The 24,266-nt window shown below is 36.2% G+C and overlaps 1 protein-coding gene across 2 annotated transcripts in view; it reads right to left on the bottom strand.

Annotated features, from left to right (window-relative positions):
- Nucleotides 1-24,266, bottom strand: part of HDAC9 (histone deacetylase 9) — a 438,145-nt gene that overhangs the window by 88,040 nt on the left and 325,839 nt on the right. For both annotated transcript variants that reach the window (XM_052696013.1, XM_052696014.1), the window contains 5 exons: nucleotides 19,504-19,611; nucleotides 8,704-8,759; nucleotides 8,373-8,460; nucleotides 4,081-4,200; nucleotides 3,651-3,748 (listed from right to left, as the gene is read on the bottom strand). In XM_052696013.1, coding sequence (XP_052551973.1) covers nucleotides 3,651-3,748; nucleotides 4,081-4,200; nucleotides 8,373-8,460; nucleotides 8,704-8,759; nucleotides 19,504-19,611 — 470 coding nt within the window. The remainder of the gene's footprint in view (nucleotides 1-3,650; nucleotides 3,749-4,080; nucleotides 4,201-8,372; nucleotides 8,461-8,703; nucleotides 8,760-19,503; nucleotides 19,612-24,266) is intronic.

Genomic DNA, 24,266 nt, shown 5'->3' with positions numbered 1-24,266 from the left:
TGAACATAAATAAAATGAAATCCAACTTTATAAATAAAATCTTTAACACATCTAAAACCATTTAAATTTGAATTTACACACACAAAAAAAAGTTAGTTTAAAAGCACAAGAAGAACTCTCCATGTAGCACAGACAGCTAAACGGCAGACTCAAACCAGTGTCCAGTTTCCTACTAGTGTCCCACAGAAGCCACCATATTTTGTTGAAGTAATTACTCTGTGATGTGGTTCTAACTCATCTTCAACTGTCTTGAGTTTTTATACAACAACTGTTGGTTGTTTTTTTTTTTTTTTCTCCAAAAATGCAGAAATATTTTCTAGGATAGTTTGGAGGAAGACATTGAAGTGAAACCTCATTAAGTAACAACAGGATTTAATTCGAATAGATCTATCTAGTCATTTTTGCAGCTGAAAATTACAAATACTCAGCTACATGTATTTACTACCTGTATTTATATATGTGTGTGTGTGTATAAATGCTCATACAGTTCAAGAAGTATATTCCATAAGAACAATTCCCGATGTCTAATACATCACATATAGAGCAATACCTCAGCAAATCTTTACAGTCATACAAAGGGACTTGGTCTCTATTTATGTGGACATTATCATTCAGAAGTATTTCTGCTATAAAATCTGATACTCAATAAAGAAGTAATGAGTTATCTAGTATCATGGTTGCAGAAACTTCAAATAAGTGCTTAGTGCAATTCTAGGAAGATACAAGGATTCTGCTGGTTAGAAAGCAAAAGCTATGTGGACCTTCTTGGAAGCTCAGTTCCTAAGGACTCAAATAACTAAGCTTCCAAGTTGCTGGAAACCAGGAAGCCTCAACTGCTCGCTCTCCAGTTCAGCTCCGTCTGCCTGCAAACTTCCTGACATCTTCAATATATTGGTAAGGACCTCAGACAGCACACTGTCCTGCCTCTGCTAGGGACTTAATCTTGAATACGTTTTCTGCCTGCTGGGGAGTTAATATGAAGAGATAAACACTCAATTTTGTCTCTTCATTTTCCTCTTCTCAAAAATGAGGATATCCAATGCTTTCCCCATCTCTTTGTTAAGAACATCTACATAATTCTGTCTCTAAAATAAATTTATTTTAAAAATAACATGCTCATTTTCCTAACTACAAATTTCACTATATACTTCCATGTAAATTGACCTGTTGCAGCTCCTGAACAGTTGACTTGCTGGCTTGTTTACTAGGCCTCATATTGGTTTTCTCCCAGACTCTACCTTCCATCCTGTCTATGGACAAAGATTGCACTGTGGAGTTCTCATTCCTGACTATAGTCTTGTAATTCTGTCCTGGCCAAATTCATAATGCATGTTACACCATCTATGGTATTTTGGATAATAGAAGGAATAGATTCTGTTTGAAAGATTGACTCATCATTAGTAATTGTAAATTTACCTATCACTACAAGCAAACCCAGAAAAAAAGGCTATCTGGTTTATCTTGCATAATTTATAGTTATTTGTATTCATGCTACAAATTTATTTTCTTCACTGATGCCATAATAGTCATAAAAAATCCATATCAAAAGCGTTACAGATGGTACAAAGACCATCTTTGCTGAAAAGGAGCTTAGGACATAAGGAAACACTTCCTGTTGTTCAAGTACTTTTGGAAAAATGGAAGCATGGCAGCATGTATTGTAATTAGTCAACAGCATGTATTTCTAGAAAAAAATTAAAAATAGCTGTTTACTATTTAACAATAAGCTCTTGCCCACATTAATTGAAATACTAATTGTGCATCTAAAATTATTTAAGTTTGAAATTATTTATAATAATTATTACTTATTATTAAAATTTAAAATATATTACATTTTCAACCATCAGCAATTCTTTAAAGGATAACTTCACTCTTACATTCAATTTATTTGCTTTTAAAAAGTATGATTAAGCACTTGCTTTAGTGGTATGCCTGCAAATGATTAGTCATTGTGTAGAAGTCTACATGTATTTTATTTTTCTGAATAGTGCTATTTTGCAAGGCAAAACATTTGCAGATTGAAATTCCTTTTAACTCTGAAGCAGACTAAAATGCTTAACAGTAGTATGAGCTGCTTCAAACTGCTAATGAGTGTGCCTTTTACTAGAACTGCAATGAATATGTTTGAAAAGATTTTTAAAACCCAAGTATTTATTCCTGACAATAGGGAAAAATAAAACAGAAGGGATTCCAGTTACAGTTGTAGTCATTTGTATGAGTCTTCTTAGACCATCATTCTCCACAGCGCTAACGTGGTCACATTACCTATATCATTATTGGCTTATGTTGCATCCAGACCAAGAAATCTGGGGTGATCATATCAGACATTAGTATCAGATATTAATATCAGTTATTTGAACCATCTAGTCCTCTCAATTCCATATATAATAATAATTCCAGAATAATACATTGAAAGACAACAAAGATCTTGGAAAGAGCTTGAGGCAACGTTGAGGTATATAGGATTTTAAATTTGCCACTACTTATTTATTATTATTATTTTTTTTAAAGTACAGGCAAATGCTGTAAATAAAACTCATAAAGATTTTTTTTCCCCACAATGATTGTGTGACACTGTGATTGTGCTGGGCCATTTCTGTGTCTGGGACTTTCAATTCAGGTATGTTGTTTATCAGATCCTTGGCATATTATTTTTGTGGACAACACAGGAGTACTTCAGAAAATAAAGCAAAAGTGTGTTTTATACTTTTTGTGATATATTTTGTAAAGAACAGAACTCAATCTACATAAGGCAAATGCATTTCTTCAAACTAAAATTCTTGGATGTGATCCAATATGGAAGTTGTCTCACTGCCTTTCCAGCCTGTCAGCTTTCACTAATTAAAATCTCTTGTCAGACATGTGTCATTTATCCAATTATGAGAAATGAGTGCACACTAAACCCTTCCACTGAACTGATGAACAATGAAGGGAAATGATGTGTGTAAAACAGGACTACTGAAAGTCTAACAGAGCATGTTTGAAAGTTGTTCTATCTCCTCCAGTCCCATGAAAAGGACTAAAGATTAATGATGAATCACCTATGAGAAAATGAAATTTCATTTATAATGAGCTATTGAAAGCAAAGAGAAACATAGCGTGCAACATCTCCTACAACTCTTATTGAGAGTTTCACTTTTAAGTAACGAGCTTTCCACTGAAATTCACAGAAAATGCCAGTTGGGCAAGTTTGTGAGCATCACATGAGCATCATGATGAGAATTTTAATCTAACGAGGATCAACTGGGCTTGGACCATACTTAGTAATGCTTTGTACATGCTATACTTCCACACGACCATAATCAATATGAACAGTATTTTTCTTATGTCTGGTATCATTGCTTACATTTAAATTTTGTAGATAGAGAAGTTAGGAAGCTCAAAGTCATTTTAATGGCATAATATGATAATAAAATAGATGAGTGATCAAATCATTAGACCTTTATTTTTATTATTCTATGTGAGTGACCACTACAACTAAACTACCCATTTATTAATTTTACTAAGATTTCACACACTAGGTTATAGGTATTAAAACAGTTTCACCATAGGTTTCACCATTCTCCTGTTTTTTTAAATTATAGTCATTCTTATTCATGTGTTTATGTTGTACCACCAGGTTTCAAACTGTAAAAGAAAAAGATACTGACCTGAATGCTGTAAGATATTCAACATCTCCCATGGGAGGATCCAAACCACCTGTCCAAGCAATATTTATATTAAAACCTTCACCTGGGCCACTTCCAACCTGAAAAAATAGAAAGAAAATACCAAAAAAGAAGTAAAAAGGAGGAAAAGAAAGGAGGGAAAGAGAGGGCAAAAAAAAAAAAAAAAAAAAAAAATCTGAAGTGTGCTTTAGAAACAAACATCAAACAAAACATCAGATCAGCCAGCCTTATTTGACAAGGACTGCTCTGGGTTATGCACTTGTTCTTCACTAGCCCCTGCTCCCAGTGGACAATTTGGTAATCTGGTGTAATTTTAAGAACCAGAGAAGGACAAGAAAATTAGGGGTAATCATGCAACGCAATTACCTGAAAGATACAAATAAAAATGGGGCTCCACAGAAATAAACCTAACCTCATTTGGGGCTCCACTGCCAGGGAAGAAGTTGCCTTCATCATAGCGATGGAGGGAAACATACAGGATGCTGGGGTCAGCATAAAAAGCCTGCTGTGTACCGTTGCCATGGTGAACATCCTAAAGGAGAAAGAAAACAGATGACAAATGTAATAACGTCCAACTCAGTGTAGAGAGCTCAGTTCTGCTTTTTTTTACCCCCTCTCTCTCTGTTTCTCTCCTTTTCCTTTCTTTTGTCTTTCCTTTTCCCCCTCCCTTCACCACCCCATACTTCCTGAACTTTCAGGCAAATTACTCTTTAATGCACTCATTTTTTAAACTGGCTTCTAAAAATCAGGAAACCATAGCGAGCATGCCCTGGAGACTCCAGATGAGCAGTCATTGAGAAATCCCAGTCCTTTTGTACAATTAGATATTTATACACCAGCTCTTTGTACTCCTTGCCTCAGTGATGGAATCTAGCATCCTGTTTTTATGGAGGAATTTTATGACTTATTAACTGCCAACAGTTCATAACCCCTCAGGCTTAATTAACTAGCCTCATTGGCCTCTGAAGAAAGACTAATGTTTAAACTACAAACTAGTATTTTGCAGAAGGATCCATGGTTTACAGAGCTTTTTCACAATTCTTGACAGAACACTAAACATAAGTGTATTCATTGATTTGCCAAGTTCCACTATTGAGGTCAAGGGCTCTGCGACCAGCTGAGTAAATTGGCTTTCTTAAAACATTCAGTTCAGTTAGCAGTCCCTCAGCAGTTAGATCCACATCAAAAGAGATGCCAGATGCAGAAAGGACTTCATACTTCACTTTTACAAAATCATGACGGCAACAGTTGAAGACATTGGAATATGATCTCATTAGCTATTAAATTATCTGGCCGATAGGATGGTGCCTTCCACAATCAAGGAGTGACCTTGGCCAGTGTTCATACTTCAAACATTATAGAATGCCAGATGAAAGAAATTCTGTCATTAAATAAAATACCAGAAAAAAATTCTGGCTGCGTATCTGTATACTAAAGAATCATAATATGGAATTTTCATATTTTTATTTTTTTTTCCAGTTATACTATCATAACATACATTCAGAAATGCAAAATTTTGCACTAAACTTTTTTGTAAACTCTTGGGATTTTTAAGAAGCTGAAAAATTATATATATATTGTTCATTCTCTACCTTTAATTAATCCATTTAAATTTTCTGACAAAGACAGAAAGGTTTGAAATAAATTATCAGAGAAACAACAGTCACATTTTATCTAGGATGCCTGGACTTCAGAAAGAGTCAAGTCTAAACAGTCAAGAGCACAGCAAAAATTGTTAATTGCTTGTTCTCTTTGTCAGCTGATGTAGCTGACAGTTCTCACACATTGCTCAAGGCTCTCTGCATAGACTGAGTCTCATCCATACTGCATTAATCTTGACTTAGTCAGCTGTAGGACTTACTGGGATTAACATCGTGATGACTAGCTTTTCTCTCATTTGAAAGTACTTGGAAAAAAAACAACAAAAAACATGAGGATAAAGTCACAGCAAAACTGCATGCTTGGGGTACAAGGCAGCATACATTGGTGCGATGGTGTTAGAGGATAGAAGGCAACCAGAATAGTATTAGCAGGCAAATGAAGTCAAATGTGGGTTGTAGCCAGAAACACATCCAGTTTTCATCTGGGACAGAATTAATTGATCTACTCCAAAACAGACCCAGATCTTGCTAGCATATAAATGGGTATGGATGATATTAGGACCGGGAATCCAATAAGAATCTGAGGAACAGTGGTGGCAATATAGATATTTCTGCAGACATCATGCTTAAAAATGTGGGAGTACTTCATTTTGCGATTTTAATTAATCCTTTTCCAAGCATACTTAGGACATATTCTTGCTATAATACTTTTCAAGCAAGAAAACAAATCAAATGGGCAGACAGAGCTTTAATATTAGTATTAAAATCTCAGGGCTAGCTTTTTAGTCTAAACTTTAATTTCACTTAATTTTAATAAACTTTAAACTTTAAGTTCTCAAGAGCAGCAACTTCTCAGTTTAGACAATGAAATGCACTGTTTAAGACGATGGATGTTACCACGTAGGAAACATGTTCAAATTCTGCCCTTAGTAGATCAAAGGAGTTCAGGATACATAGGTCAGTTCAAAAATTAAGATTTAGTCAAAAGATGAAATAAGGAAAGAAAACATGACAGAGAGACTTTTTATTTTTGTGTAGAAAAGAAATAAAGATTAAAAAATTTAAATTTAAGAATTTCTGTATGAACATATAGTGACCATGAAGACTATAGTCCATTTTTAACTAGAATTCTGTTTAATATGTCAGACTAAACATTACTTTTTAACACTTAAATTGTAATAATATGCATAGCTGCCAACCAGCATGGGGTCCTGCTGTGCGAAGTCACTATCAAAATATAATCTCAAAGGTCAATTTCAAATCTAATATTTGCAACTCAATTATTTCTTTCAGATGCCCAAATTTTGTTGGTGGACATAGACATCACCATAAATGTTATTCAATCATTCAGTTTGGATTGAGAATTATCCATAGTTCTTATGTATATAAGAAGTTTTCCTTCTGAATTTTTGTGCATCGTTGCAGTGACCATGGAGCAGGCTAGGATTGGGACTGCATCTGCTTCATGAATGAAGTAATCTGTATCAGCCATATATTTCTCTGCTTTCACCAGCTGAGATCCTCTGGCCAATGGAATATGGGCAGAGAGAGGCTGAACATTCCCTATCCACTTTTCCGCGTAAGCATAAGAAACCTCACAGGTAATCATTTGCACAGGTAATGATTTGCACATTTAACCCTCCTTTCCAAAATTGAAGTGGAATTCTTAAGTTCTTATTGGTTGCATAGGTCAAATTGAACTGATTTCTTTTCTTGACTACGTGAACACAACACTTACAGAAAAAAAAAAAAAAAGCAGAGAAACATTAACAAAATTCAAACTTTGAGTATTTCTTTTTTTAATATCAGTAATAAACACAGCTCATTTTAGATAGCATTTTTAGCAGTAAAACTCAGCAAACTGTAAGATTCAAGTCAGCAAATGGATACAGTATACAGTGAAATATTTTTTTTTTAAACAAATATTGGTTTCTTGTAAGTTTTAAATACATTCCTAAGTGATAGTAGAATGATGATACATATTTTAAAAAGCATCCTAAGAATATCAAAATTACCCATATATTTACTTTACAATTCGTTTTTTCCTCTTGCTACTCTTTCTCTCACACTGCCCTTCTCTGGCTCTCTTCAGCAACCAGTATGGATGTTTAACTGAACTAAAGTTCTAGATGGCTAGGCCACGACTTCACAATAAGATTTAATTATGAGTGCAGATATGAACAAGATTTAGGCTATTAAGCGCTGCACTTCAAAAACCCTTTAACATATTTTGTCTTTAAATCTTTTATCACCTGCAAAAATTAATTAAGTGCAGATGTAACAGGTTAGGTTTTGATGCCAAGGTTCATTTCCTGTCTATGCTTTGTCAGACACCCTATTACACCTCCTCATGAACTATAAGAAAACAAAAATGGTGCTCATAAATCAGCATTCAACTTTCCTTGGGCTGTGCATTGGGCTGATCTTTTCAGTGCAAGGCAGAACTCCAATTCATTATTCATGAAAATAATATAGAAAACATGCCAAATGTCATCTGCATTTAAATAATCCATTTGTTAAAACTATTAAGCATTGTGGAAGAATGCCTCCTATTAGAATACAAGACTAATCCTATGAAGTGGATTTTTAATCACATAGCCTTCCTTAAGGGAGCCATCAAAAGCTAGCAAACATGAATTGCAAACTTCTTAGAAGGAATGACCTGTTGATTTGTTTAATGATATTGAACATACACAACAAGTAGAATCACTGCTAGCTGGGAGAAATAGCCCATTTTGTTACCAAAGCAACAGCATTCCTCAAAATACATCAGACTATTTAAAGTTTGTATTCTATAGGGAGAAGTAAACTTGGGTTCTGTAGGGTTATTTTAACAGTGGAAGTATCAATTCATTTAAGGACCATAAAAGTTGCCCTGATCTGTGCCTTCTTCTCATTAAATTGCAGTTAACACCATTAAATTGAAACATAGATGTTTATGGTTTCAGTACTGCCATCCTGGCTTTAATGAGTTCCCAAAAATCAGAGGAAATGCACACCTTTATTACAGGTAGGTATTAGAAGCAGGAAAGTCTGACAAATACAAATTCATTATCTTTTATCTAGACGTGCAGAAAATGTGATGCTTGTCAAGAATACATACCAGATCTACAATCAATATCTTGCCTATATTTAGCTTGTCTCTCAAGTATTTGGCAGTAATTGCAATCGAATTAAAAAAGCAGAACCCCCTGTGGAATAGAGAAGAACAGAAATAAGAAAGCAAATCAGTCAGGAAAACTGCTATAAATAATGCTCAGAGCATTTTTAAAAAATGCTATATGATCTCTGAGGCCATAAATCTGCTTCTGGGAGTACCTAGAAAGCGTTTTCAGTCATCTGCTAACAATTACAGATCTACAGAGACATGCACAACACAGGTGATTGCCAGTAACCTTAGTGCTCCAAGATGGGCAATATTCCCTGGTACTTACATGGCTGTTGATTCTTCAGCATGATGGCCTGGGGGCCTTACAACAGCAAAACCATTCTGTAAGAACAAGATAGGTTTTCAATTATCAGCTTAAGAAAAAAAAAAAAAGTGTTTGACTCAGTGCGAAACAGGGCAGCAGACAGGCTGGACTGAAATCTATTAGAGGCTCTTGAGCACTTTTTTCTATTCAATAACACTTTCACAGTAGTGCCAGAAATAATACATTTGAGAATAGTGGTATATAAACTTATATAATATGCACACAAGCATACACATACACACAGACGTGACCTAGAGAGCAGGAAAAGGCAGGATCAGAAAGGTGTTGTTATCAAAGCTGCTGCCTAGAATTCAAATTTAAAAGGAAGCAAAAATAAACAATCTATTCTTGATATAAATTTGTATAATCTTACATTGCTCTAGATTGAGAGACTCTTTAAACTGAAAGTAGAATACAAGTATGTACTTTAAAAGATTATTCATTGTTGACCCTACATTCCATATGGACAAAAATGATACATTCAGGCTCACACACATGCAACTCCTATCAGTAGAAAAAGAACAGCCATGAACATCCCATATTTCTGCATTGTATAAATTAAACTTGAGTACCTGCCAGGCTAACAAGTTTAGCACTTCAAGTCAATTTCTAACACACAGTCTGAAATTGCATAAAAACTTTCACAGATGGCAACACTAGGAACAGTGATGAAGGAATTTTTTGCCACTATAGCCACGTTAGATTAACAGGAGGATTTATCTCATCAAATTTCTCTTACAACGGACTCAAGAGTAACCCCTTCAACAAATTTACTCTTTATTTCAACCTCCTCCAAATAGCTGGTCTCTCCTATTATTCAGCTATATATTTGACATCAAAATAGTTACAATTAACACATATACCAAAATAAAAAGCTAAAATCTGCACGTGATTGTACCAGCCAAACTTGTATTTTCAAATAGTTTCATGCAAATGCTATATGTGTGCTGAAGACTATAAGTCTGAACGCTACGTTTTCAGGTAGGAAGGAATGGAAAGGACGGAATATTTCTGTATTCTAATCATCAGTAATAGGACAGTTAGATATACTTAAGCAAGTTAAGTGTCAGTGTTTCAGTCTGTACTCATATGAAATGAATATAATTTCTGAACTTTCACTCACACAAGAGTACGTGTGAGCATCTGCACAATTATCTACCTATGTGATTTCACTGGCATTGCTTTATAAAAAGTTACCAACATGCTATCATTTCATTAATCTAAGCAGCCAGTTGCAAAGTTTTGCACAGCCTTGGCCAAACTTCTATCAGACTACAGCAAACTTAAACTACGGTGAAAACAGAGGACATATGTAAAGAGTGGTTCTGCTGGTCACCACTGAACGAATCTGCAGGATTTTATATCATGCCTTAGTTTGAATTAGATGTCCTCACTTCAAGAAGAAAAAGACAAAGAAACTAAAGACAGAATAAATGTATATGTTCATATTTAGGCAAGCATTCCTGGAGGATAAATTGCCTATAGATCAAACACAGCATCAATAAAAAAGGCATAATGGATTGCATTAGTCTTCAGAATCAAACCAGCTTTATGCACTTGGATAAAGCACCGATACCTCAATTGCTTCTTTGAATTTCCTTTTCACACAAAATATGACTTAGAGAATAATTCTATAAATAAATTTCTTCTAGGTTTATGGAAAGATAAAGTACATTTATGCAAGGAATGTACAGATGAATATGGGAAAGGGGCATTTCTGGAAAGAAAGCATCATGCTACCTGTATTTTGTTTTCTCAGTATTTGAGAGTTTGAAAAAAAATCCACACCAGGATTAAAGCTGCCCACAGCTCATTATTTGTAAGCTTATCAGCACTCCCAAGAGATCAGTATAACTAAGATGATTATATCTGGCAGGATTTCTTAGGGGAAAATACAGAAAGAAAAAAAAAAATTACCCTTCTCCTTTTAACATGACAGTTACACTACAGGCTTCTCATTACTGTTTCCTTATTGTGACAAGATTGTTTGGAAATACTGTTTTGTTGTAGATAGCTAATTTTCTGCAATCAGATCTCTAGTTAGCTATCCCAGTTCTCCATAAGCACCCAAGACATTTCCATTACTGTTGTGACCATTTATATGATGTTTTCTTGTGGCTTTTGTTATTTATTTATATAATATCGCAATAAGTTCAGTATTCATAAGAGAACAATATCTTATTGATATAGCACATAAAGTAATGAAATTCTAACAAACACTGAGAACTAGTCAACACACAGTAACAATCTTTCAAGTAATTGTTGAAACACTTTGTTCCTTCTTTTTTCAAGCTGTTCATGAGCTCAGTATGTATTAGCACAGCAGAACATTAATTCATTTAGTTGGGCAATATTTAAATATCAGACAGTGAGATCAGGACAGTAGATGGAAAGACAAAAATTTGCTTTAAATACAGAAAGATGAACACAGAGGAGTATGTTGAAAATGAAGCCAATACACGAATTCAAAGCATTTTTGTATAAAGCCTTATGTATAACAGGATACAGACATCTTTATAGGTAGAACAATTAAATTGACTGATATAAACATTAGAAACAGAATTCATGTATATGTCATTATATACTTACCCTTAGTAAAATCTGAGGATAAAGAGTAAAGCTTAAACAGACACATGCCAAAATCTGTACATATTTGAAGAAGGAACAAAAGGAATCCTGTTGAAATTCAGTTTACATAGAAGACCTATTGCAGATAGACCAACTTAGATGAATCTTAAAAAAAAACCTGAGAAAAAGTACTGCTCTTTCCCCACTGTCTTTTGTGACAGAGAGGTAGATGGATATCCATTTTCCAATGGATAGAAGTATACATCCCCATATTGCAGCCTTGTTTCCTTTAGTGGCGCAGTTGTTTCTTTCCCGGATGGTGCTGTGTTAGAACTTCGCACTACATTACGCTTGGGTATCTACTATATCAATGCCTGAACCTTTCCCACATTAGTATTCAAAACATCACCACAACACAGTAGGTTACTTCAGAGTTTGAGACTTACCATCTACAGCAAAGTTCTTTTGGTATGACAAAAGGAGATAGAAGTAAAGCTAGGGATTTTTTTCCCTGGGGCAACACACAGTGACTGTGTGGGCACTCTTCCCCTGTCTGGAAAGAGTCTGCCCAAATTCCAAGTGCACCAAAAGCCACCAACCAGGTTGGTAGTCTAGACACTGCTGAAAAGCAGTACATACCAGCTCCAGCCTTATACTAGTTTGGCCAGATGACCTCCAGAGGCATTTCCAGTCTCAGTCATTGCGTGATTATCCTTAGCATTTCCCAGCCATGTACCTGTACAAGAAGCTGTCAGGAAAATAGTTAAGTGTAGTCCCTAGGGATGAGAAATTTCTTAGCAGAACATTGTTCCATACACTAGTTGACTGCAGTTATATATGTTAAGGATAGCTTTCTCAGGAACCTCTGTTTATTTCATACAGAGATCAGATAACTAACTCAGAACAGCACTAAAAGCTCTACATCCAAAATCAGATGTCAGAATCTCTTATTTTTACAAGTCTCAGTCCCTTAAAATACCTATCCCTTAGGTCTTAAAATTAACAGTGCTCAAAAATGGCATTCTTAGACATTCACTTGTTTTTAATGGAAAATTTTTATTTTTGCTATGCTCTGTACATGGGGATTCTGTATTAACTAGGAAGTTATTTGGAATTTATCAGATGCAGATAAGCATTTGAGGAACAGGGAAGGAGTTTTCATTAGCTGATGATACGCATTTCCACGCAGAAGAATTTTTTTTCCTTCTAATCAGCAAATCATATCTTCTACAGCATTAATGCCTTAAATTAAAGCATTGATGCCTTAAATTATCACTAAAGATTATATTTGCCTGTTCTCTTTGCATTCACAAAAAAGCTCTTAATACAGAGAACAAACCTTCTTGAAAGATTACTATGAAATTACCACTCTCCTCACATAAAAAGCCAGAGAGGCCAGAGTGGAGCAAAGCTACTTGCCTTAAATATATTCTCACAGCAGCTCAGCAACAGAAAAAAGTAGAGGCAGATAAACCTTTCAGATCGTACCTCCAGAGGGCCTGTCAATTGCCATATGCCCTGATCCAATGTCAGTGCACAAGAGATTTACAGATGCTCCTGGCCTTCTGATGCAGACCTAAGAGATGACTCCATCCAAATGCTGAGCAGCACTGCCCTTTTGGATGATACTTCAAGGCCATCTGAGCTGCATTGGTAGTGGGAATTAGCAAGCAGGGGAAACCTACTCTGCATTACACAAGCTCTGTGCCTTACAGCTTCCTCTTGCAAAGGTTTCATAGCTTTAAGCACGGCTGTCCCTGGGTCTACAGGAAGCTGATGGGCAGTATTGCTGCGTTTGTATTTGTACAACTCCAGAATTCATGAAAATTCAGTAAATGGAATATGAGGAAAAACTTTCCCAGGTAAAAGGTACACAGATGCTGTAGAACAAAATAAAAGCTGAATGCATTTTGATGTTTACTGCTTGCATACTGCCCAGTGTCCACAGTGTTTTTCAGGTATGCACAAAGACAGGATGTGGTTTTCAGGGACATGATTTAGCAGTGGGTTGTAAGGGCTAGGGTAGTATGGTTACATTGAGGTTGGACTTGATGATCGTAAGGTCTTTGCCAACCTGAGCAATTCTGCGATTCTGTACAAGTTAGGTTTTAGAATTAGGAGCAAATGACTGAAATTAATAGTTCATTTCTTTGTAGAAACTGGTTTAGTTATTATACATAAATGTATCCACTTCTCCTGTCAGAATTAGCATACCTTATGTTATATGTATTTATAAATATATATATATTTACTATATATATATATAGTTACTGTAAAGCTAGAAGAAATCCTATTTCTCTAAATTTAAAAGGTGCTCCATGGAGTATTCTTTACAAAATGCAAACCCCGAACTGGCCTTAGTGCCATCTTTAACCTTGTTTCTGCTTCTGACTCAGTTAACTCCTAGAATAACAAACATCAGGCCTGCTTTCAGTCACAGCTGACAACAAAGAACCTCTTCAAGTGGTATCCTGAAGATGGTAACCATATTCTTACCAGGTTACTTCTGCCGTAACAAGACCTCAAACTACACCATCCAGCAGGGAGAGTAAGAATAAGGGTGGTGAAAGACTGAGGCAATCCTCAGGTACCTCTTTAGGACAATTTTACAAGGTATTCATACTGCCAGAGCAGGAGCCGGTATCTGGCCCTGGGGGTCTACGAATGCAGTGAACAAGAACCTGTGATTTAGCAGAGCAGTGTTAGCAGTATGTGTATTTGCCAAGAAAACAATAATGGACATAAGGGAATACCATTTTGTCTTGCAGAGGAAGCTAGTAGAAATCATGAACACAAAAATGAACGTTAAACAAAGAGTTCCCTGTCTGCATTTTTGAAGGTTCAAGAGAACAGTATTGGAGAATATACATGAAAAGCTAGTGCTCACAGATTAACATGTATGCAACTGTGACAACCTCTTAAGCCAAAGCTAATGCTAACCACACTGGGAAAGGCAGACAAACATTTTTAAAAACAGAGTGGTCAGGGAGATAGGCTGCACACCGCATATAACAAAAGTTGTACTGCTATATGAAATAATGATAGTCATTCAGACATAAATATAGCCATAATTGCTGGGAGATGGTTCCATATAACTTTGTAGCTCTGTAACTTGCAAAAATCAAAGAAATAAAGTACTTTCTAAAAGACTTTATTGGTGGTTTTGACATCTTTTATCAATCATACCTCTAACACTAGCAAAATAAAACATTTACTATTTATTACACATCAGATATTGTTAATAATATTGAGTCTAGGCAGCATGTAAAAAAAGCTTTCCTTTTGTGGCTGCTACACATTATTCAGAAAGTCAGAGAGAGAGTGTTACAGGGCGGAGGGTGTGACAAGGAGGTAGAAATGAAGGTAGGGCAGAGCCTGTATAAGGAGAGTTATCCTTGGGCTGCCTGAGCACAAGGCATTTCCCAGGAAAGGAGATTTCCTTAGGTAACCAGTAGAGTTATGTGGCATTTGTTGTTTCAGGAGGCGGAGAAGATTTGCTGGCCTGAAATATTATGGGAGGAAGCACATTGTACGACCAGGAAGACATTTGTTTTCAGCCCATTTTGCTTGTTTTGTCTTTAGAATTTTTGTTCTAATAAATGCTGCACAGTTTCAAAAAAAAGAATGATTATTTTTATATAAATACTTTCAAGAGTAGAAAATTAAGAGTTGGGGGCAGCTGTACTAGTTAAAGTTGTCTTGCTTATTCACTAGATTAGCACAATTTTAGAATGATTTATCCAAAGCTTTACGGAACAAAGACCTTGAAAAAGTACATTTGGAATTTCAGGTTCAATTTAGTTATCTGGGAATGACTCAGCAGATGACAGAAGAATCTCAGTAGCCAAACACATGATATTTATTTTGGTATTGATTCAACCTGATGTATCAGAACAAATCATCCCAGGAATATATCATATTATGGTTTGGAGGAAACTCATTTCAACTGCTTTCATTCTGTTAAATGATCCCTGACTACCAACAGGGCAACTTTATACATAGCTTGCTCTTCTATGCACACATATATGATAAGGAGGAGAAAGGGCTTCTCTTAATTCAGCTGAAGTGATTGCAAGCTCTCTTTCAACTTCCATTTTATTTATGTAATTACTTCAAAATTGCTTCTTAATTCATTCAAAGTTTCTTAAAACCAGAGAGCAACCATACGTCTACCAGGTCTTGATAGCTTATTGCAGAGGTCTTTTCCAAATCTGTCATATTAAAAACTTATGGCACTTAAGTGCTTCTATCACAGAAAAGGGTGTTGCCATACCTAAAGGATATACAAAGTAAACTACAGATTATCCTTGTTATGAGTACTATGCTTAATTAATTCCATCTTATAGTAGTACCAATGAGAATATCTGAGACTGCAGAAAATCATTTCAGAAATGAGTTGCCCTTTCTAATGGAAATTCATTTCCAATCACATAGAGTGGGTTTTATTAGATATACCCTTTGAAAAAGTTTGAAAAAAGTCACTCTTGATGCAGTTTTTAAGCATATATCATCATACAGCAATACTGCCAATACAAACAAACTCATGAAAAATGAGTTTATTCTCTTAAACATTATCTTAGAGTTGTATTCAGTTGACCTTAATGAGCGGTCATTATAATACTGAATAAACCTCCAAAAACCTTGATTTTCTTCGATTCTGAGCAGTTTTACCAATCTGATGTAAGTAAATAAAAAAAAATCCAGAATTAGTACTCCCCAGAGAAGGGACAAGCCATCTTCATTTAAAAACTCTATTATTTTATGTCTTTGGCACTGGCATTGATACTTTTCCCATTAGTCAGGGAGATTAATGGAAGCTGATGCCTTTCAAGGGGTTTGAACTACAGTGAAAAGAACCTCAACTCTATTTAGGTGAGTTGTTGAACACCCTCCAAATTAGATGAACAAAACATTGCAGTTCTAAGAAGAGAAAATAGGCCTGGTACTCACAGAAAATTCATAATACTTGCCTTGACTATGAGTTTGACTCATATGTGAATGCCCAGTGAATCCCTAAATTGTTCCGTATACTTTCATAATTGATTTTGTAGTCTGCACACTCAACAAATACACAAATGACAGAGTGGCATGGTTAGGCTGATATTTTACAGGTTCTATAACTAGAAAAATTATTGCGTTGAAAAGAAACAATCAAAAATAAATTAAATACTCACTCGTGTCCTAGACACACAGAAAAAAAACTCGAAAGGGAGCAATCCCCAGGAAGAGAGCCTTTCCCAGTGACAGTCAGCTCTTAAATGGGGTCTAGGAGAGGTGCAGCCAGGCTCCACCCTTCCGGTCACACAGCTGAATTGCCTTCACCTGTGCTCCCATGGCTGACTCAGTGCCTGCCTCAGGTGATCAATCAGCAGTTCATGCTGTGATTCAACAATTCCCATATAGTAGTCTCACTCTTTTTCTTAGCTACACATCAGCAGAGACTGTAGAGTAAGCATGGAAAAGTCCTTTCTTTCCTCAAATGGACTTTAAATGTCTTACACCAGTCAATACAGAGCAGTTTATGTTTGTTACTTTCTATAATCTCGGTTGAGAGGATTTTTCACCCCAATATTGTAAGCCCCCCCCCCCCCTTTTTGTTTATTTAAATTTGACTGCATATATATATCTACAAAATAAAATACTATTCAATTTTATTTTAGGAAATTCTTATTAGCCTTCTAAAATATAGATAGATAGATAGATAGATAGATAGATACATCTAGCTGTAACAAACATTTGAGCTGCTTATACACAACTACACTGACAAATTTGAAAGTTCTTACATCAAAACAGCAATTTTTAAATGAACTAATCAGTTTCTCATTCCTGAGGCTACTTTACTCAGACTCTGTACATGCTAGAAATTTTTACTCTAAGGTTGCCCAGTTTTGCCATGGCTGTTTCAGAGGAAGGCATTCATGTTGGCTCTCATTCTGCAGTGCAGTGAGCAGAGAGATAATCCACTGCCTCTTCTGCTGCTGTTTGAAGCGTTGCCCTGTGCTAAGTTCCTGCTGTGCATTTTAAGTCTGATGTTGTGAACTGCAGGAGTGCTTCTCAGGGAACTCTGGGATTTCAGAACAAGTCTGTGTATCCTGTCTCATAATTTACTTTTCTTCTTAAGATGACAAAAAACTGACAGCGCGCCATCTGATAACAATCCATGGCAATAAACTTCCAGGGAAAAACTAACAGCACATTTCTCTGCTGCTGTCATCTTTCTGCTTACATGCTGCAGAGCTGTTACAGTTTACACACAATACTGGAAGGCATTTTTTGTCATCCAAGGATTCTGAAGATGTGTCAGATCTTTGCAGATTCCCATCGCAGCTTAATCCTCCCACTCAGTGTTCCAGAAGGATGCCTCACATGCATATTTGCTGAATGAATGTGTACAGAAGCAGTCTCTTCACTTACTTCCCCTCAGATCTTCACAAGTATGCTAAAGAATTGGCATTTTCCTTGTACTAGAATTAGATGATCTGTGCACTATATGTATCTAGACAAAAAAATAGCAGCAAGATGGAAAAGTAACATTTAAAGTTATCCTAGAAATATATTAGAACATCTGTGGAGCCAAAGTTTCACAGCTAACTAAAATTTCAACCTGGACACCATGTAGAAAGTTCCAGAATACACTGAAAAAAAATCCTTATTGCAATTTGCCATATGATGACACATTAGTATTAAACTTAAAGCATTTATTTAGAAATTGTTGCAACTCCAGTAGCAACCATGGTCTTGCAGTGGGTGATGTTTGATTTGTTTCAGCTGTCCCTCACACAGATAAGAGGGACAGAGCATTCATACTGTGGAAAGACACCACAAAGGCACAGAGATAAGCAGTAAAGATTCTGCACCAGTCCTGCTTATGCCAACTACATCTTTGGCACATCTCTTAATTTTAATCAAAACTTGCTGTATATCATCTTAAATACTGTCATATGCCCTACAGTCACAAACTAAAAATTGGCTAAAAATTTTCATTAGTGCCATTGAGGGAGAATAATTTGCTATGAGCTGTGTTTTGGATGCAAATGAGTTAAGAAAGTTTAATGGGGATGAGATCCCTATAATCAAAGAAGGTACATAACAAGATCCCATACTGATATACCCCCTCCTGAAGGGATCTGAGATTTCAAAACTTAAACGGGTTTGGTGCAGCACCTGGCTAATGATTTTAGTATCTGAACAGAAAAGTTTAATAATTGTTCGATTTGATCAGGGATATATAACTGTGTTTCAACTGAATGCTCTTTTACATACATATATATTCTATTTATAAATACACAAACATATGTGACCCTCATCTGATAAGTAGCTAATATATTTTGACTGAAATGAGACAAGTAGAGGAAGCAAATTCCCAAGTTTCATTACATATTGGAGTTTTAAAAAATCATTGCATAATGCTAATTCTAAAATATTTATTTGTATCTTGTCTTGGGAAACAGGACTGAATCCATTAGTGTTTAAACTGGAAAGAATACAATCAATTTCATTAAGGAGACATGTTAGCTCCAACAGTGTTTATTGGGGCAAGACTATTCGGGCTGCATATGGTGTACCTTTAAATGGGGCTGTTAAAATACCAAATAAAATGTCAAAGTCCGTCAGGTCTGGAACTTTTATAAATTGTTTAGACTGGGGTTAATTTGGATTTCGTACATCATTCTTTGCAGATCGTACAGGAAGGAGATAGGGACAAGGAGGCAGCCTGAAAGAACAATGAAGGGCAGTCAGCGTGGAGCTGCCACACGGAAGGTGTATTCTGGATCATTACTCTCCTGGTCAACAGCATCCCTCTTCCCCCACAACCTGCTCACACACTGATTGCCTCCCCCCACTCTGGGTGGTACCCTGATGTCATGCATGTGACTAAGTCATATTTAAAACAAATCACTTCAAAAGGCAGATCCACAGCAAATTGTCAGCTACATGCACACAAAGAGTAACTTCAGCTCAGGCTGTAGAACCCTGCACTCTGAAGAGAACAATGTTATTTGAGAGCATCAAGGGTAAATAGATCCTGGTGAGTCCCACCAGCAGCTTCAAGTAGCCACTGGGTCTGCCACACCTTGGTGGCCATCCTCTCCGTTCTCTTCCAGTGGCTCAGCAGAGCTGAGCAGGCAAACAAGGTCTGCCTTCAGCCCCCTGCCTCCCTGCCTCCCACCCACCGCGTGGCCCGGACCTCACCTTCAGCTCCCTGGAGGCCACACGGGCCGCCAGCTCGATGACACAGCCCACTGCCATGCGTGCCGCCCCAGCCGAGTGCAGTTCGTTCCAAACGGTGTCACTGTCCACCTGAGCAAACAGCCAGCCCCAAGAGGAGGGCAGAGGAGAGAGGGAGAGGGAGAGGGAGAAGGAGAGCAAGAGAGAAAACAAACCCATGAGGGAGGGCTGGCAGCGTGACAGCCTATGTACAATAACATCAGTCTTCCATCCGGGCCAGTTGAAAGGCCTTCTGGACATGGCTTTGCTTATGCTTTTTCTCTGCACGGGCTTCTCCAATGGAAACACATTCCTGTCATGCCTCGCTGCCATTCCCTGTTTAGATTTCTTATTACAAACAGTGTTATGCTGGCCGGGTCTGGTCCTGCTCACCAGCCAGCAGATGCCCTGTGCTGAGTCCTCCCTCATGCTGGAGGGGACAGGGCTGCTGGTAAGGGACATGGCATCCCACTGCAATGGGCACCGCCATCCCAAAAAAGGGTGCCACCAGAAACTGGCTGGCGGCCTGGATCATTATGTGGTTTTAAAAGAAGCAGTAAGATCTCTCATCTTTCTGACCCAGGCAGGCATCATTTTTAAATGATTGAAATCACTGCTTATTAATTTCGCTAGTTATTCTTCCCATGGACAAAAAAATAAAATGAAATTCAAATGATATATTTCAAGTTCTGATGGATGGCTGAGTTTTGACTGAAAGTTTATAGGTCTCACTTAATAACAGTAAGTGTTGTTGGTTAAAGTAGAAAAAATTCTCACTCGTGCACACATGCTAAACAAGAAAGTGTCATTATAAAACTTTACATGAATATTATGTAAAGATAAAACACTATAAAGATATTTCAAATACAAAATACAAAGAAAATCTTGTAAATACAGCTAAGCAGCTCTGCTCTACAGCTTCAACGAGAGTCCCAACATTTTACTTATTAAATCTATTTTTAGTAACTATTGATTTGCTGAAATACGCACTAAAGTATAAATGAAATGTTGCATATCCTTTCTATGATATTATGCCAAGCTGATGTGATGGTGTGAAACAGTCTGAAAAAATTATCTAAAGAGGCAGCCAGACTTCCTTGATGCTCCATGAGAAGTGCATTTGGTTGTATCACACTGCACAAATTTATCATGAAAAGAAAAATGTTTAGGGATAGACAAAATATTGTGGCAGATGCTATTTGGACAACTTCCAATTACACTGAGACATGTTTTCAGTTTGAACCATCAGCTTCTGTTCCTAATTTCCTTAAAAAGAAATATAGGAAAAGAAAAAAAAAAGGAGGGGAATAAAAGAAGAAATTAAGAGCTTGAAAATGGATACAACTGCTCGTCAACTGTGGAGGTTCTGAGAAATTCTCTGATTAGTCATTTGAAACAGAAAGTAGTTTGATCTTCTCTACACTTGCCAAATGTTTTCATCATTACTGTTACAACAATATTATATTTCAAGTGACTAAAACAATCTTATTTTTCAGTTTACTGGACCTGAGTTTTCTGTAATTTTGATCAATTTTGTGTGCACGCAGCAGAACTAATGAAAATAGTTCCTGTTCACAGTAGGCCTGAATAAAAAGCATGGGCTTCATGCATTGCGAAGTTCAGAATAAGAACACATAATGTTAATAATAAGAGCACATTATGTTCTCAACCGAGAATCTCAAAATATTGCACAATTAAGCATCATTAGCTTGATATCTGTTGATTTATTATGTTTGTTGTTATTAGAGTAAGGCAGGAATCAGTAGGTAACTCAGGAAAGTACAGCAAGAAATAAAGAAATCAAATAGTAAAAAAAATCATGCCATACTTAGAATTACGTAGAACTCCAGGTTTTCTCTCTGATACTTTAAAGCAATTGTGAAATCAATTTTTATTTTTAAAACAAATAAGGAAATAAATAAGTAGAGGTCATTGGTTAAATCAATTTAATCAATCCATAATAAAGTTTGAAAAATACAGTGCAGTACTTTAAAATAAAGAAATATCAACAAGAGGTCTGGGAAGGAGTATTGTCTTGCCATTTTTATGGTTAACAAATTAAGGATAACATGAAGGAGTGGCTGACGAAAATGATTCAGTGGCAGTTGCTAGGTAAACCAGGGCACGAGCAAGAGCCTGCATCCTCAAAGGGACTATGATTCATTTCCAGGAAGGCCGATTAAGTTAAAAATGTAACCACAGCTTGAGAGTACCCACCCTTCAAGACAGTTGTCTGCTCTGACATGAGACGGCAATTTCTCCAACCTCTGAACACAGAGTATTGGCTGAGATATGGCATTTATCATGTTCTGCTTTCAGCTGAGTGTGAGGAGACTGAGCCAGGACAGTAAGGCCAAATATCTTCCACTGCACAATTTTGCTCGGACTATTGGAATCACTGCTAATTGTACCTGGACTGGATGGGCAACCAAAAAAAAAAAACAAAAAACAGAATTTCCTGAGGAATTTTCAAAAATGACCACTTGAATGTGCACAGGAAATTTAGGATACTTTAGCTGATCTCTTGGGCGTGATGCATATAACAAAATGTAAACTTTCAAAGCCAACGGTAGCCAAGCTATGAAGCTGCATATCTTAGTACAGGGTTATAATATTATAAATTAAGTAACATACCGACGTGCATATAACTAGACTGAAAATGTATATTATTATAAGCTTGGATGTCATATTCTGTTTCATGTTCATGCAAAATTCAAATTGAATTTCTGAGGAACGTACTGTAAAGAACAGCTTATTAAAAAGTTCAGAAAAGCTTTCATCCTACAGCCAACACTTCAGCTGTCATGACTGGAAAATACCATCCCACTCCATTTTGCATCTCCATTAGTGCTACGTATTGCCTCAGATATTTCAGGAGCTTAAATAGAGATTTCCTTTTAACACCATTCAGTGTTTACTTTGTAACTTACTGTTGAAATACAATGATATACTTGGCCAACCCATTAAAATTACAGCTACTATCTGGCCTAATTGTCAAGCTGTATATGAAATACAGCTATGCAAAATCCGTCTAGACATGCCTTTCTTTATTCATGTGAGCATCTCATATGAGGAAAGGATATCAGATTAGTGATAGACCAGGTTTATCTAAAAGTCTATCTTGCTGCAAAATATGCATGACAAATGTGATTTTTCTAAATCACAATCTACTAAAAATCAGATGAAATTCAATAGACACTTATTTTTGTTTTCTAAGTGCTTTGGTGTAGCCTAAGAATTTAGTAAAATATCTATCTCACTTTTGATTCTATGTTTTAGATATTGAAATAAAATGCAGAAAATTCAGCAATCGTGGCTTAATTCTGACAGAGAAACTAAATATTTTTTTCTGCTTAATTACATGGATTATTTTACGTTAAGAATCCTTTTAAAAATTAACAGGACAGGAAAATACTCTTAACATTGGGGCAAAATGAAAAAGAATGTTTTTTCAAAGCATCACATTGCCAGAAGAAAAGAATGAACAGGCCATACATTGTGTTATCAAAAACCCCATCACTACTGCAGCTCTTCCAATATGTATTGGGCATGATATCAGCAAGAGCCAGAAAACACAAGCCCTGTTTGAACACTAAACTTTTAAACACACATATGGGTTTACTTCACTCTTGGTTTCCTGAATGAGCAGTGCAGAGTGTAGGCTTTTTCAAGCACATCTAGTATAGCTCAATCATTGGCATGTGTAGCAAAGTTAATACTCTGTAAAGCTACAGATGATAGAAATTAAGCTACCTGTCCCTGAAGTGGATATGGAGGCATTAAAGAGGAAGTGAATGACTTAAGTGAAAAGAAATGTAGGTAACTTTTCCTGACTGAATGCAGCTTGTGTTTCAAGCACAGTGTGCAGAAAATTTCCATCTCTCAAAATAAATAAATAAATAAATTAAAAAAATAAAAATAAAAATAAAATAACCAACCAAACAAAAAAACACCAAACTCTCCTAAAAACAAACAAACAACAACAAAAAAAAAAAACCCAGCTAATTATGAATGTTTGAATGTTTTCTACAAGAATTATCAGTATGATAAGTTGAAAACTGAAAACAATCTAAGAAACACCCAAGATGTTGAAGCAGGTAGAAAGCTTGCTCTGTACTAGAATGTTTCATATTAAAACAGACTGACTGTAAAGTTTGGAAGTTACAACTCCTTACACACTGTTCACATTGTGTGAAGATGAAGAGGAAGGACATCAAAATACTTCTGAGGGAGTACACATAAGAACTTTTTAGAAATCCCCATACTGGCTAAAATTTGAAATGTTACACATCTTGCTATTTCTTTTATCTGGAACTTTAGAGAGGCAAAAAAAGTGGCATTAACAATTATACAACAGTCTTATAAATGTCTTCTGTTTTACCTGTCTTTTCCCCTGCTAGAAAAACTGCATTCCTCATTCTCTGTTTTAGGTGTTCTTCTTCCAGAAACCCCTCAGGATCAGTTTAATGCTCACTGCATCACAGTTCTGCTGACCAGGTTTGCTGATGACAGTCTGACAAACCCTGCAATTTTTCATGCCACGTCTTATTCGTCTGTAAGAGTTATTTTTTTCTTTAAATAACTAACAGTATACTCTGACTGTATCTTAAATACATCTTCACTGATAAACAAGTGGTAATATAAGAAGCCAAAGCTATAACTCTGGGATAGATTCTGACACAAAATCTGAGAGATTGATTTCTCTATCACACACAATTTGTGATTTAACTCAAATACAGCTTCCACAA

The sequence above is a fragment of the Tympanuchus pallidicinctus genome, unplaced genomic scaffold (genome assembly GCF_026119805.1).
Source record: "Tympanuchus pallidicinctus isolate F22 unplaced genomic scaffold, pur_lepc_1.0 scaffold3, whole genome shotgun sequence".
In the NCBI taxonomy this organism is placed as follows: domain Eukaryota; kingdom Metazoa; phylum Chordata; class Aves; order Galliformes; family Phasianidae; genus Tympanuchus; species Tympanuchus pallidicinctus.
The sequence above is the reverse complement of the archived record's forward strand: the minus strand, read 5'-3'. Positions and strand labels throughout refer to the sequence as shown.